Source organism: Chiloscyllium plagiosum, unplaced genomic scaffold (genome assembly GCF_037043375.1).
Source record: "Chiloscyllium plagiosum isolate Xiang-an unplaced genomic scaffold, Cpla_swu_hap1 HiC_scaffold_6, whole genome shotgun sequence".
Lineage (NCBI taxonomy): Eukaryota > Metazoa > Chordata > Chondrichthyes > Orectolobiformes > Hemiscylliidae > Chiloscyllium > Chiloscyllium plagiosum.
Genome location: NW_028270144.1, coordinates 85,316,309 through 85,332,255, shown reverse-complemented (window position 1 = coordinate 85,332,255; position 15,947 = coordinate 85,316,309). Strand labels below are relative to the sequence as shown.

General features: G+C 41.6%; 1 protein-coding gene across 2 annotated transcripts in view; it reads left to right on the top strand.

Annotated features, from left to right (window-relative positions):
- The first annotated feature begins 2,877 nt into the window (after positions 1-2,877).
- Positions 2,878-15,947, top strand: part of ska3 (spindle and kinetochore associated complex subunit 3) — a 67,014-nt gene continuing 53,944 nt past the window's right edge. The window contains exons 1-3 of one of the 2 annotated variants that reach the window (XM_043691928.2): positions 2,878-2,983; positions 9,298-9,402; positions 9,723-9,787. In XM_043691928.2, coding sequence (XP_043547863.2) covers positions 9,303-9,402; positions 9,723-9,787 — 165 coding nt within the window. In that variant the 5' untranslated portion in view covers positions 2,878-2,983; positions 9,298-9,302. The remainder of the gene's footprint in view (positions 2,984-9,297; positions 9,403-9,722; positions 9,788-15,947) is intronic. The other variant, XM_043691929.2, reaches the window with a different exon arrangement.

Here is a 15,947-nt window from a genome sequence, read left to right as displayed (position 1 = left end):
TGGGGCAAAATTTATTTCCTGGATCAACTACTCTATGCATCACTGCAGGCCTCTGTTAGGAATATGAATTCTGACTACAGAAGAACCTCAATTATCCAAACGACACAGGCGGGGAGTATTTTGTTTGGATAATTGAATGTTCGGATAATCGAATGTTAGATAACACAGTTCAGCAAAGCATTGGGACCTTGCGATCTTGTCTGAATAATCTGAAATATGGATAATCGAATGCCAGATAATCGAGGTTCCTCAGTATTTCTATCTTTATTGTTCGACTAGACAATAAAGACACTGCTGTTTGCCTTTGTAAATGAACTTTTGTCTATTGCTCTACAGATTCACCCTGATTTCTCTGGCATTACTAGAAATGGTATGGAGTTGAAGGTTACCCTCTATGCAGGTGATCTTTTGCTATTTGTCTCAAACTTACCTCTCTCCATTCGTCCTGCACTTTTAATTTTAGAATCTTACTGAAAGATTCCTGGGTAAAAATTGAACCTTAACAAAAGTGAGATATTTGCTATCAATAAGCCTGTCAGGGAATACCCACTAGATAATTTACCATTTAAATTTGTCCTTCTTTAAGTAGATATTAGACTGATATTTTTGACAACTTATCTAATGTACCTGGTGAAAATCGTACTCCTAATGCTATTACTGCTTTGTTTGGGGTGTCACCCTCTTTACCTAATCTTTCTTCATCTAAAACGAACATGATAGCATTCATTCCACATTGGCCAAAAGATTGATAGTGTTAAAATGTAAATCCCTAATTCCGCCTATTCATACACACTGGGTTAGAGATGTGTCATACTTTCTTAGAGAAGATTAGATTATCCTTATCTGGCTCCTCTAACAAATTTACAAAAATTTGGAACCTCTTCTTTCATATGCTTTTTAACTGTTCCAGACTGAGGTATGTTCTGTTGTGGCGATTTATTTCTCTTTTTTTCATTTTTCTTTTGTTAACGCAGTTATCTTACTGCTGGTTTAATTTATTATGTTGAGGGCTTTGTATTTGTTTATATTTATTATGTTTGCTTGTCATTTTTTTCTTTATATTTCTGGGGGAGGTATGTGCTGTGCAGACGGTAGTCAGGGTTTTGTTTACTGTTGTTTATTGCTTGTTTTGCTGTCATTTTTGCAGAAACAATTTTTAAAAAGTGGAGTTGCAGATAAATGGGGGAGTACTGGGGGAAGATTCTGGGTGGGGAGATGAGGTAGGCTGAGGTGAACACAGGGCAAAAGTGAGGACTGCAGATGCTGGAAACCAGAGTTTAGATCAGAGTGGTGCTGGAAAAGCACAGCAGGTCAGGCAGCATCCGAGGAGCAGGAAAATCGACGTTTTGGGCAAAAGCCCTTCATCAGGAAAGATGAAGTTCCTGATGAAGGGCTTTTACCCGAAACATCGATTTTCCTGCTCCTTGGGTGCTGCCTGACCTGCGTGGGCCGAAGGGGGCATAGCTTTAAATTAAGGGGGGGTAGGTATAGGACAGATGTTAGGGGTAGGTTCTTTACTCAGCGAGTCGTGAGTTCATGGAATGCCCTGCCAGTAGCAGTGATGGACTCTCCCTCATTATGGGCATTTAAGCGGGCATTGGATAGGCATATGGAGGATAGTGGGCTAGTGTAGGTTAGGTGGGCTTGGATCGGCGCAACATCGAGGGCCGAAGGGCCTGTACTGCGCTGTATTCTTCTATGTTCTATGTTCTAACGAGGGATTTGCAGAGGGAATGGTCTCTGCAGGATGCTGATAGTGGTGAGGAGGGAAATATATCTGTGGTGGTGGGGTCTGACTGTAGGTGGCAGAGGATGATGTGCTGTATCCAAAGATTGGTGAGGTGGAGAGTGAGAACCAGGGGGTCTCCACTACACTGGGGAGACGGGACGCCAACTTGTGGAACATTTCAAAGAACATCTCTGGGACAAACGCACCAAACAACCCCACCCACTCCACCAAGGACATGCAAGTCCTGGGCCTCCTCCACTGCCAAATGCTAGCCACCCGGCACCTAGAGGAAGAATGCATCATCTTCTGCCTTGGGATCCTCGAACCACACGGCATCAACGTCGATTTCACCAATTTCTTCATCTCCCGTTCCCCCAATCTCATCCCAGATCCAACCCGCCAACTAAACACTGGAGGGCTGCAGGTACCCAAGCGGAAAATGAGGTGGTGTTCTTACAGCGTGTGCCGAGCTTCGCTGTAGCACTGCAGCAAGCCTGAGACAGAAATGTGTTAAAAATAGGAGAAAGTGAGGACTGCAGATGCTGGAGATCAGAGCTGAAAATGTGTTGCTGGAAAAGCGCAGCAGGTCAGGCAGCATCCAAGGAGCAGGAGAATCGACGTTTCGGGCATGAGCCCTCATGTGTTAAAAGTAGCTTGCAACTGGAAGCTCAGGGTCTTTCTTATGGGCAGAACGTAGATATTCTGCAAAGCGGTCACCAAAGGTAGGTTGGGAATAGTGCAAACTGGTGGAGTTGAAGAGAAATAAAATTTATATGTAATAGGTCTGTTTCTACAGATGCTATCAGACCCGCTTTTCCATTTTTTTTTACTTCAGTACAAGTCTCACAATTATTTCGGGGCTTACCGTGATTCTGAAAATTCTCCATTTGTTGGAATTGAACGTTCCCAGACTAAATATAACGGAAACTATTGAAATTAAACAGATCAACCAGGTCATAATTTTGTAGCAGGCCCGTTTTCACACATTCTGGGTTTGTGATTGTGGTGGACCTTTTAGGAGAAGACAATAAACGTACTATCATCGTAAACATCCGGGGCTGGGACAAAGTAAGATGGTGATTGCGCATGTGCTGTTAACAGACCGTTGCGATGTATGGTGTATGCGCATGCGCAGTTAATGGGACCCGTTCTTGAAGCCGATTTTAAATTGAGTGGCGCGAGGTCTCAGTAGGAACCAATTGTTTCGGTGGCGACTTTAAACGTTAGTGAGTTTTATTGCTGGGGTATTAAAAGGTAAAAGCGATAAGATATCGTCATTTGATTTCTGTGGGTACAATAGTTGTTTATGGCAGTGTGCTAACTTTTTACAACATTTGGTAATGGAAGATGTTTCAAGAAGGAACGGTTGGTGGATGGGCTCAGGTAATATTGATTCTGGATTAGTGGTGCTGGAAGAGCACAGCAGTTCAGGCAGCATCCAACGAGCAGCGAAATCGACGTTTCGGGCAAAAGCCCTTCATCAGGAATAAAGGCAGTGAGCCTGAAGCGTGGAGAGATAAGCTAGAGGAGGGTGGGGGTGGGGAGAAAGTAGCATAGAGTACAATGGGTGAGTGGGGGAGGGGATTAAGGTGATAGGTCAGGGAGGAGAGGGTGGAGTGGATAGGTGGAAAAGGAGTGAGGCAGGTCGGACAAGTCATGGGGACAGTGCTGAGCTGGAAGTTTGAAACTAGGATGCGGTGGGGGAAGGGGAAATGAGGAAGCTGTTGAAGTCCATATTGATGCCCTGGGGTTGAAGTGTTCTGAGGCGGAAGATGAGGTGTTCTTCCTCCAGGCGTCTGGTGGTGAGGGAGCGGCGGTGAAGGAGGCCCAGGATCTCCATGTCCTCGGCAGAGTGGGAGGGGGAGTTGAAATGTTGGGCCACGGGGCGGTGTGGTTGATTGGTGTGGGTGTCTCGGAGATGTTCCCTAAAGCGCTCTGCTAGGAGGCCCCCAGTCTCCCCAATGTAGAGGAGACCGCATCGGGAGCAATGGATACAATAAATTATATTAGTGGATGTGCATGTAAAACTTTGATGGATGTGGAAGGCTCCTTTAGGGCCTTGTATAGAGGTGTGGGAGGAGGTGTGGGTCCAGGTTTTACAGTTCCTGCAGTGGCAGGGAAAAGTGCCAGGATGGGAGGGTGGGTCGTGGGGGAGGGGGGTCGTGGGGGAGGGGGGCGTGGACCTGACCAGGTAGTCACGGAGGGAACAGTCTTTGCGGAAGGTGGAAAGGGGTGGGGAGGTAAATATATCCCTGGTGGTGGGGTCTTTTTGGAGGTGGCAGAAATGTCGGCGGATGACCAAAGGTGTAGCCATGGGCACATGTATGGGCTCCAACTATGCCTGTCTCTTTGTTGGCTACGTAGAACAGTTGATCTTCCGTAATTACACCGGCACCACTCCCCACCTCTTCCTTCGCTACATTGATGACTGCATTGGCGCCACCTCGTGCTCCTGCGAGGAGGTTGAGCAATTCATCAACTTCACCAACACATTCCACCCTGACCTTAAATTTACCTGGACCATCTCTGACACCTCCCTCCCCTTACTGGACCTCTCCATCTCCATTAGTGACGACCGACTTGACACTGACATTTTTTACAAACCCACCGACTCCCACAGCTACCTGGATTACACCTCTTCCCACCCCATCTCTTGCAAAAATGCCATCCAGTATTCCCAATTCCTCCCCCTCCGCCTTATCTGCTCCCAGGAGGACCAGTTCCACCATAGAACACACCAGATGGCCTCCTTCTTTAGAGACCGCAATTTCCCTTCCCACGTGGTTAAAGATGCCCTCCAACGCATCTCGTCCACATCCTGCATCTCCGCCCTCAGACCTCACCCCTCCAACCGTAACAAGGATAGAACGCCCCTGGTGCTCACCTTTTACCCTACAAACCTTCGCATAAACCAAATCATCCACCGACATTTCCGCCACCTCCAAAAAGACCCCACCACCAGGGATATGCCCACCCCTTTCCGCCTTCCGCAAAGACCGTTCCCTCCGTGACTACCTGGTCAGGTCCACGCCCCCCTACGACCCACCCTCCCATCCTGGCACTTTCCCCTGCCAGTGCAGGAACTGTAAAACCTGTGCACACACCTCCTCCCTCACCTCTATACAAGGCCCTAAAGGAGCCTTCTACATCCATCAAAGTTTTACCTGCACATCCACTAATATCATTTATTGTATCCGTTGCTCCCGATGCGGTCTCCTCTACATTGGGGAGACTGGGTGCCTCCTAGCAGAGCGCTTTAGGGAACATCTCCGAGACACCCGCACCAAACAACCACACCACCCCGTGGCCCACCATTTCAACTCCACCTCCCACTCTGCCGAGGACATGGAGGTCCTGGGCCTTCTTCACCGCCGCTCCCTCACCACCAGACGCCTGGAGGAAGAACGCCTCATCTTCCGCCTCTGAACACTTCAACACCAGGGCATCAATGTGGACTTCAGCTTCCTCATTTCCCCTTCTCCCACCTCATCCTAGTTTCAAACTTCCAGCTCAGCACTGTCCCCATGACTTGTCCGGACTTGTCCGTCCTGTCTAGCTCCTTTTCCACCTATCCACTCCACCCTCTCGTCCCTGACCTACCACCTTCATCTCCTCCCCCACTCACCCATTGTACTCTATGCTACTCTCTCTCTTTTCCCCCCCCCCCAGCTTATCTCTCCACGCTTCAGGCTTACTGCCTTTATTCCTGATGAAGGGCTTTTGCCCGAAACGTCGATTTCGCTGCTCGTTGGATGCTGCCCGAACTGCTGTGCTCTTCCAGCACCACTGATCCAGAATCTGGTTTCCAGCATCTGCAGTCATTGTTTTTACCTCTTAGGTAATATTGAGCTGTTCTTAAATGGTTCCCGTCCTGGAGTCAGGTCTCTAGAATGTAAATGAAGATTCGTGGTTATCATGCTCCTGTGTTTTAACTTGCCCTAAAGTATAATGGTCACCAAACCCAGGAATGGAAGCTACGGTTAAGATGGGCGGAGGTTGTTTATCCTTTTTCATTGGAGCCTTCCCACTGCTGAAACTAAAACAGAAACTGCTATAAATGAACACCCCTTAGTCGGAGCTTGTGTTGTTAGTTACTATGCGCCGATTATTTAATGTTGAGTGCATAGGTGGTAATTTTGTGATCTGGGTCTAAATGTAGAAATATACCTCAATCAACAGATTACATTAAGTTAGGAGGTATAATAGGAGAAATACTTGCAATTGTAGAATAGCTTTCAGCCCTTCGGAAATGCTAAAAAGGTATACAGCAAAATAAATTACTTTTAAACAGTTGTCGCTATTGTTAATATAGGAAATATGATAGTCAATTCGTGCACACCAAGGTCCACAAACAGGGCTGTGATACTAACAAGATATCTCATGATGATGGTTGGCTGACAAATATTGGCCAGGGCACCCGTTGAATACAAAGAAATAGTGCTAAGGGATTTCAATAGAGGCTGGTTGAGATGGCTGATTAGAAGGAGTCCCTCAGTATTACACAAGATTCTAAACAGACTTTGTTTTCAAGTTTCTGGAGTGTGCCTTGAATTCAGTCTTCTGATTCTGAGGAAAAAATGACAATTACTGACTGAGCCAGAATTGACACTTTCACAAGTTTTGTGTGTGTGTGGTTGGAAGATGATGGGAAATGACCAAAACAAATTCAGTGAGTGAATGGAATTGGTAGCTGGAGTTCAATCTAAGAAGATTACAATGTCATTCATTTTAAATCATAAAGAGAAAATGAAATATTTTCTTAGTGGAGAGAAAGGGAATTTTGGGTATCCATTTTCACAATCAATAACATCTTGTGCACAAGTACAAAATGTAGTCAAAATTGGCATGTGAAATATTAGAAGAATGTGAGGACTGTAGATGCTGGAGATCAGAGTCACAAAGAGTGGTACTGGAAAAGCTCAGTAGGTCAGACAGCAGCTGAGGAGCAGAAGAGTCCATGTTTTGGACATAAGCCCTTAGCCTTTTGAGTTGTTAGGATTCAAAACAGATTAAAGATGATTTTTATGGGGCCTTGGTCAGATTCCATGTGGTGTGCTTGTTTAGCTTTACACACACAACTTCAGAAAAAAATGACTTTGGAAGGCAGTGCAGAATCACCATAATAATACCAGAGCTTGAAGGGTTCTTATTTTTTCATGAGATATGGGTGCCACTGTTAAAGCTGACATATTTATTGGCACTATCTAATTGCTGAGCTACTGCCTTGAACACCAGTCAATCTGAGAAGGTACTCCACCATGCAGTAGGAAAGAAAATTTCAGGTTAATGACCCAGTGACTGGAGGAGAAGTGATATACAAGGTAGTTCTGTTATAATGTGATTGATGAATTGGGGACACTGTTTCTAAAGCGCAAACTTCTAAAATGTGTGTTGGTTGTAACGCAATTACAGGGCCAATGCTTTAAGCGCTGTTTCTAAAGTGTGATTTTTCTAAAATGTTGGGTTGCACAAGAATGCAGTCATCACATTATAAAGGAACTGACTGTACTTCTAATTCAGGGTAATACGTAACTTGAGGGGGAAGCCAGTAGGTGATAGTTCCCATTCATTTCTTATGCCTGTTGTCTAAAGGTTGTGATTTTGGGAAAGCACTCTCAAAGTAGGCATGGTGAGGTGCTGCAGTACATAGCTCATAGATACCATTTGGCATTGGTGGTAAAAGCCCCCATAACATTTTTTTTTTTCTGGTTTTCTGTACTAATGTGCCACTTCCTGATCTCTGGAAAAATTAGTCAAGTTTTTTTGCATTCACTTCCACCTTCTGTAGTTCCATCTCTAATTTGACCCACCCTCATCCCTTCCTTGGTTTCTTGTCCCCATTTATGGGCATAGGATGTCCATTAAAAGTTATCACAAACCTAATGACTTCCTAACTACTTCATTTACATATATTCACATGTATTCTCAATGGTATTTTCCCAGTTTCTGCATCTGTTTCACCTGTTCTGTGATACCCTTTCCATGATGGTGCTGATGACATGTTTTCCTTTTTCCTCAATAATGAATTGCCCACTGTGGTTGACAGAGCCCTCAACCAAGTCTGTCCCACTTCGCATACCTGTCAGGACCATGATGGGGTTCTTTTCACTCACCTTCCATCCCATAGACTACTCTAGTCAAAGGATCATTGTTTGCCTTTTCTGCCATCTCCAGCATAACACTGCCACAAATAACATTTCTTCCCCTTGTCTCCATCAGTATTTTGACTATTCCCTCTGAACCCTTTGTTCACTTCTGTGTTATCCTCAACACACGTAGACCCACACCCCTTTCATGCAATTGAAAGAAATGTAATACTTGCCTTTTTATCTCCCACCATCACACCAATTCTGTTTTCTGCTGTGCGGACTTCTGAGATCTGTATGCGACAGCAGCTTGATGTTTTGGCCCATCTATCATGGAACCTTTGAGCATGGCCACACGGCTTAGAGGGAACATTGGTTGTAGGTCTGAAGGAGAGTACAGCAAAGGAGTAAGGCTTGGAAAAATTTGTAAACCAAAATGCAAATCTTAAAATTAAGATCTCACCTGACTCTGTGAATATGGGTGAAAGGGACACGGTGAGAATTGAAACACAAAAAAAAAGCCTATTTTAAAAACACAATGAACAGAATGCTCTATCACATAAGTTTTGATGGGAAAATGAATTTCACTGTTGCAAATTGGAATGCTTTGACTGTTATTTTATTAATCAACCAATATATCTGGCTGTCATGCTAACTGTTCCTGTCTTCTGAAAGATTGGAGAACTGTAAGTGCAGAAACCTTCAATAGTCTTATGGGAGTGACCAATATTGACACACCTAACAGGAAATCTTTTATTACATTTGCAGTTTGGAACTAACTGATATTCAGTCTTGTTGATTGTTGTTTTTGTGCCAAATTGGTTGGTGTTGACAGCCAATTCTGACTGTGTCCCTTTGCCCCTTGGTGCCAGTTTTACTTAAGGCAGCCAAATATTTAAAATATTGTAATATAAACAAGAATTACTTTATTAACAACAATACTTGTGTATAAATGGTGTTAAAGATACTGGGGAATGGATGGCAAGAAGGGTGGAATAAAGGCAGGAGTGTAAAATGGTTCGGAGGAAAGATATTTATAATTGGAAGAAAAAAGTGGAATTGGAAGTATGGTGCAGTCTGTGGACAGTAAAGGAATTGCTAGCAAAAACCTAGATTTGGTGGAACATGAGTGTCAGTGAAATGAATAAAGTGTCTGTTAAAGGATGGTGAATCGCATGGATAACGGTCTGTGGATCTCTAGGTGGGTGGTGTACTTCTGTAAACTAAGGCAAGGTGGGGTTATAAATTATTTAAATGTTGAAGTAGCTTTCAGGAAAGCAATTAACAACATAAGTCTGTTTAAATGTCCTAATCTTTTGTTTTATGAATCTGCGAAGCGTAAAAATGTATGATGTGACTGCAGATTTCATTGGTGAGAAATTTGTAGGTGTTAACTCTAGGTTTCATTATTTTTCAAAAGCTGAAATTCTGATGCTATGTCAACTTGTTTCTATCAAGATTGTTTTCACTTTTTTTAAATAGTTTTAATGGATCCTATACATAATTTCTTCACCAAGTTGAGGACACTTGCAATAAATTTGGAGAACGAAACCAAATATCTTGATCATGCTTTGAATAATGAGTCTGGTAAGTTGGTAAATTAACAGTTAATGCACTATTGTAATGGGAAGGTAATCAATTCTACTAAAATGATGCAATCCTAAAAGTTGTATCTGTGTGCCATGTGCACCTTGGTTGTGTTTTCTAAAATGTTTTGAAACTGTTAGTTATAGGAAATATTTTGCATAAAGCTTCCTCTCTGGCTAAAATTTCAGTTGCTACCGAACAGTACTCTGCATATACACGTCTTCTGGTGCTGATTTTAATATATTATTTAACTTTAGCTTTGAATTTTTCTGATCAATCTGAAGAAACCTAAATGTATGTTTTATTTCCATCTCATGAAGATCATGAAGAAGAAGCTCCAAAAAAGATCCTTCATGAGTTACATTCTGAAGTCAGGCATATAAAGGTAGAGTTTAAATTATGAATGTATTCATGATCATAGATTAGTTGTGTGTTGCAAGTGCTAAATCTAGCTATTTTCCTCAAAGCTTGTCTGTTGCAAACAAGATTATTTCCCACTGTATTTTCCCTCTTCTTTTTGAGTTAGCCATCTAGGTTTTAGAATAACTTTTTTTTTAATTTCAGTGTATTGATTGCTTGAGGTTAGATTTTTTTTTTTGGCTGCAGTTGTGATTCCTGTAAGTCACAGTTTGTGGTTTGAGTTTGAGATACAGATGTTTCAGAAACCTTTTTAAGCCAACCAATAAGAAACTACTACATATCTTCATTTTGAGGACAAATATACATGCCCAATGTAAAAGAGGACTTGGCTAAAGTAGACTGGAAACAGATTTTATGGTAGGACAGTTGACGAGCAGTGGAGGATTTCCAAAGAAATTTTTCAAAGTGCTCAGCAAAAGTATGTTCTAGTGAAAAGGAAGGGCTGTAAGAAAAGGGGTAATCTGCCATGGGTGTCTCAGGAAATAAGGGAGGCTATCAAATTGAAAGAGAAGGCATATAAAGTGGCCAAGAATAGCAGGAAATTAGATTGGGAAAACTTTTAAAGGTCAACAGAAAGCCATGAAAAGAGCTATAAAGAAAAGTAAGAAAGAACAGGAGAAAACAAAAACTAACAGAATATAAAGACAGATAGCAAAAGTTTCTATAAATATATAAAACGAAAGAGTGGCTAAAGTAAATATTGGTCTTTTCAAGGATGAGAGGGGGCATTTAGTTATGGGATATGATGAAATGGCCAAGGCATTGAACAGGTATTGTATATCGGTCTTCACAGTGGAGGACACTAATAACATGCCAGTAATTGACAGACACGAAGGTAGTTGAGGACCTGGAAACAATCATTATTAAGCAAGAGGTAGCATTGGACAAGCTAATGGAGTTAAGGATAGACCAATCTCCTGGCCCTGATGGAATGCATCCCAGGGTACTAAGAGAGATGGTAGGAGAAATAGCAAGTGCACTTGTAGTAATTTTCCAAAATTCACTGGACACCGGGGCAGTCCCAGCAGATTGGAAAACAGCAAATGTGACACCACTGTCTAAAAAGGAACGTAGACAAAAGATGAGGAATTATAGACCGGTTAGCTTAACCTCTAAGTGGGGAAGATGCTTGAGTCTGTTATCAATGAAGGACTAGCAAGGCATCTAGATAGAAATTGTCCCATTGGGCAGACGCAGCATGGGTTCATGAAGAGCAGGTCATGCTTAACAAATCTTTTGGAAGTCTACAAAGACATCACAAGCAAGGTGGACAACGGTGACCCAGTGGATGTGATGTACCTAGATTTCCAAAAGGACTTTGCCAAGGTGCTGCACAAGAGGCCGCTGCATCAGATAAGGATGCATGGCGTTACAGGTAAAGTATTAGCATGGATAGAGGATTGGTTGACCAACAGGAAGCAAAGAGTGGGGATAAATGAGTGCTATTCTGGTTGGCAATCAATAACTAATGGTGTGCCTCGGATCGGTGTTGGGACTGAAATTATTCACAATTTACCAAGATGATTTGGAGTTGGGGACCATGTGTGTCAAAGTTTGCAGATGACATTAAGATGAGTGGCAGGGCAATGTGTGCAAAGGACTGTGAAACTTTGCAGAGGAACATAGATACTTTAAGTGATGGGCAAAGATCTGGCAAATGGAATACAATGTTAATAAATATGAAGTCATCCATTTTGGTAGGTGTAACAGTAAAAAGTTGCAGTATGCTGCTATGCAGAGGGACCTGGGTGTCATTGTGTATGAATTATAGAGGGTTGGTCTGCAGAAACAACCAATAATTAGGAAGGTAAATGGAATTTTGTCCTTCATTGCAAAAGGGATTGAGTTTAAAAGCAGGGAGGTTATGTTGTAGTTGCAAAAGGTGCTGATGAGGCTGCACCTGGAGTACTGCGTGGAGATTTGGTCTCCTTAAGTGAGAAATGATGTACAGGCACTAGAAAGGGTGCAGAGGAGGTTCACTGGGTTAATTTTGCAGTTGAGAGCGTTGGCTTATGAGGAGAGACTGAGTAGACTGGGATTATGTTCATTAGAACTCAGAAGAATGAGGGGAGATCTTATAGAAACCATATAAAGTTATGAAGGAAATAGATAAGGTAGAAGTAGAGATGATGTTTCCACTGGCAGGTGAAACTAGGACAAGAGGGCATAGCCTCAAGTTTAGAAAGAACAGATTTAGGACTGAATTGAGAAGGAACTTCTTCACCCAGAGGGCTGTAAATCTATAGAATTCCTTGCCCAGTGAAGTAGTTCAGTAAATGTTTTTAAAGCTAAGTTGGATTTTTTTTTTGAACAATAAAGGAATTAAGGAATACTGTGAGAGCACAGGTAAGTGGAGCTGAGTCCATAAAAAGTTCAGCTATGATCTTACTGAATGGCAGTAGAAGGGTCAGATGGCCTATTCCTACATCATAGTGATGTAGTACTATTTCAATAATATGCGCTACTTTCATACTTCAAGTAATAACATTAATCTCAAAGTGAGTCCACTCACAGAAATCATTTGATTGCCCCTAATTTAAAAGGAATTTAATTGTTCCAAAAACAGGAAAGTATCTCCACACTCAAACTATTCTATTTGCATTGATCTCAATTCCATGTATGTATTCTTATCCTGCAATTGCTTTATACTTCCAAAAAGTGCCTTTGTTATTTTTTGAAGTAATTTGACACTTTGTTTCAATGACTTGAATATATCTAAATTCTTTTTTTAATTAAAAGTTCCTCTAAATATTCTTGTTTGTTACATCATTTTTAAATGGCATTTATAACATGTGAACTTTTAGCTGCAGTGAAAAATAGGACCAGAATTAAATCATTTAATAACTGCCCAAAACAATTATTTAGAACCGGATTCTACTACCTGTCTCAGTAAGTATTGTTTTGGGAGGGAGAAGAGATGAGTACTCGATGTTTCGTGTGCTCTGTCCTGCAGATTCTACTTGCATCTCACTTTGAGAAATTAAGGACACACAGCACTATTTATGTAACTCCTGGAGAACTGCTATGCTACAAAATTACACAAAACAGAACAATTTTACTTAAATTTTAGAAAACACAACAAATGTTGATCCTCTGTGCAAAACTAATACAAGTGAGTTGCTATTAACCAATGATTCCAGATGTTTAGTTTAACAGGCATTTCCTCTAGGGAGAAAGAAAGTTAACGTTCTAGATCTAAAATGCATCCGAAGTTACTTAACTTGGGGGTACATTCTTCAGTTGACAGGTAAGATAGCCATTCTATCTAATGACCATGTATGTTTCAGTTGTGGTGAGAATAACTATCCTTGATGTCAAGACAGCATTTGACTAAGGGTGGTATCAAGGACCCTTGGTAAGTTATTGGAGTTTGAGTGGGAGGGATGGGGACAGCCTCCACTTTGTCTTTTGTTTTCAGCCATAACTAGCCCAAAGGAAGATGGTGATGGTTGTGGTTGTTAAAGGCCAGTCATCTCAGCCCCAGTACAGCACTAGAGGAGTTCCTCAGATTAGTGTCATAGATCCAAACACTAGTAGTCACTTCAATGACATTCCCAACATCATAAAGTCAGACATCAGTAAGTTTCACTGCGCAAAGTTCAGCACTATTTGCAACTCCTCAGATACTGAAACAGTCTGTGTCCACATGCATCCATAGATAACATGGCAATTTTGATAAGTGGGAAGTAAATCCAAGCTTCATCAGTCCATCTCCAATAAAAGGACAAGCCAACAATCACCCCTTAATGCTCAGCACCATTGCTATTACTGAATGCCCCATATCAAATTTCTGGGGATTACTATTGACTCATTACTGAACTGGGTGAGCTATATAAAATGCTGTGGCTTACAAGAGCAGATCAGAGGCTGAAATTCAGTGGAAACAACTTGTCCACCTATTTTTCCAAAGCTTGTGTGATGTTTATAAAGCACAAGTGAATGAACACACTTACTTAAACTCAACAACACTCTAAACTCAAGACCATCCAGGAGAAAGCAGCCCATGGATTGGCAGCATCTACAATCAAGGAATATAAAGCAGTGGAGAGGAGAGTAACAAATCCATTATGAAGCATCATGGGGGAGGGATCACCGTCTTTGGGCCAACAGCTTTAGGAGAATGAAATCGAATAATAAATTAACACAAAGATAATAGGGAAGGTGATGCTTTATGATTCTGGATACATGTAATCTGGCAGTAAATCTGTTTGCTATACATGTCTGTATTTTGAATTTCAACTCATCAGTATTTGCAGTTCAGCCTCCAGATCACAGTAACACCTCAAGGAAGCAGTAAGTTACCTGGAGTTTTCTGGGTTCGGGGTGGGTGTGATGGTTCTAGTGCTGTTGGAAAACTTTAAACTCAAATGACAGGGGTTTAGGAACCAAAGTGGGGAGAAACAAAACATAGAAAGGTAAGAAATAAAAGTGGAAGGCAGAAGAAACATTGGAAAGCTATGATGGCTAACAAGATTAAAAAGACAAATTCTAAATGCTTTGTGGCTTAATGTGTGGAGTAATCACAAAGTAAATGAATTAACTCAAATAGATATAAATGGTTAAGATATTGTTTCAATTACAGATATAGCTGCAGGATGATTGAGGTTAGGAACTGTAGTTCCAGGAGTTTTCATTATTTAGGAAAGAGAGATGAAAAAGCGACTGGAGGTAGTTTATCATTGTTAGTAACCAAGGAAATCAAAGTATAGTGAGGAAGGCTATTGGCTCAAAATCAGGATGTGAAATTTGCATGGAAAGAAATTAGGAGCCCCATAAAAGTTAGGGATTGTCCATGGGTCTCTAAATAATGTTGGAGACGTAAGTGAGGACATGAGGCAAGAAATCAGATGCATGCAATGTGGGTGCAACTGTAATCATGGCTGACTAATTTGCATATAATTTTCACAAGACAAAGAACAATGGTATTGTGGAGGAGGGTTTCCTAGGTGTGCATATGACTTTTTTAAAGACCAATATGTTGAGGGAACAACCAGAAAACAAACCAATTACTGTGCAATGAGAAAGGAATCCTGCTAGGGAAATGTAAGGGGGTTAAGGTTGACAAATTACCATGACCTGATAACCTACATACTACAATACTAAAGGAGGTGATCCTGATAATATTAGACACGTTAGTGTTATCTTCCAAAATTCTGTACACTTGAGCAGTTCCTATAGGTTGCGTGGTAGTTAATGTAAGCCCACTATTTAAAAAGGATGGGAGAGAAAAACAGGGAATTATAGACCAGTTAATCTAACATCAATAATGGGAGGAAAATGCAAGAGTGTATTAAAAAGGACTGAAAAACAGAACACTTGGAAAGTGTTGAGACTAGACAAACCCAGAAGAATTTATATAAAGTAACTCAAGATTAACTGATTACTTAGTCTTTTGAGGATGTAATTGGTACAATAGACAAGGGACAACCAATGGATGTGGCATTTTTGGATTTGTTCAGAAGGTTTTTAAAAATAAAACACATGGGATAGGGAATACTATATTAGCATGATTGCGAATAGCTTGGCTGGCAGGAACACAGTGGGAATAAATGTTGTTTTGTCCAGGTGGCAGGCATTGACTAGTAGTGCACCACAAGAGTCAATGTTTGGACCCGAGCTACATAAATGACCTGGATGAGGGAACCAAATGCAATATTTCCAAGTTTGCTGAAGACTGAGAAGGGTACAAGAAGGCTTCAAATGATTTAGATAAGTTGTGTGAGTGGACCAAGCGTGGCTAAATGTGAAGTCATGCACTTCAATGTGAAAACAGAATATTACTTTGTGATTATTGAGGAAATTTGGATGTATAAAGGGATCTGGGTGTTCTTGTACAGCAGTAAATGAAAGTAAAGAGTCAAGAGCAGCAAGCATTTAGGAAAGCATATGTTATATGAGGCTTCATTGCAAGAGAGATCGAATTCAGAAGCAGGGATAGTTATACAGGGTCTTGGTGAGACTGCACCTGGAGTATTGCATGCAGTTTTGGTCTGCCTACCTAAGAGGATATACTTCCTATAAAGGAAGTACAGCAGAGGTACACTGTGCTGATCCTGGGGTGACAGGACTGTTCAACCAGGCCTGTATTCAGGATAGAGGGTATGTGACTTTAATTAATTTTAGTT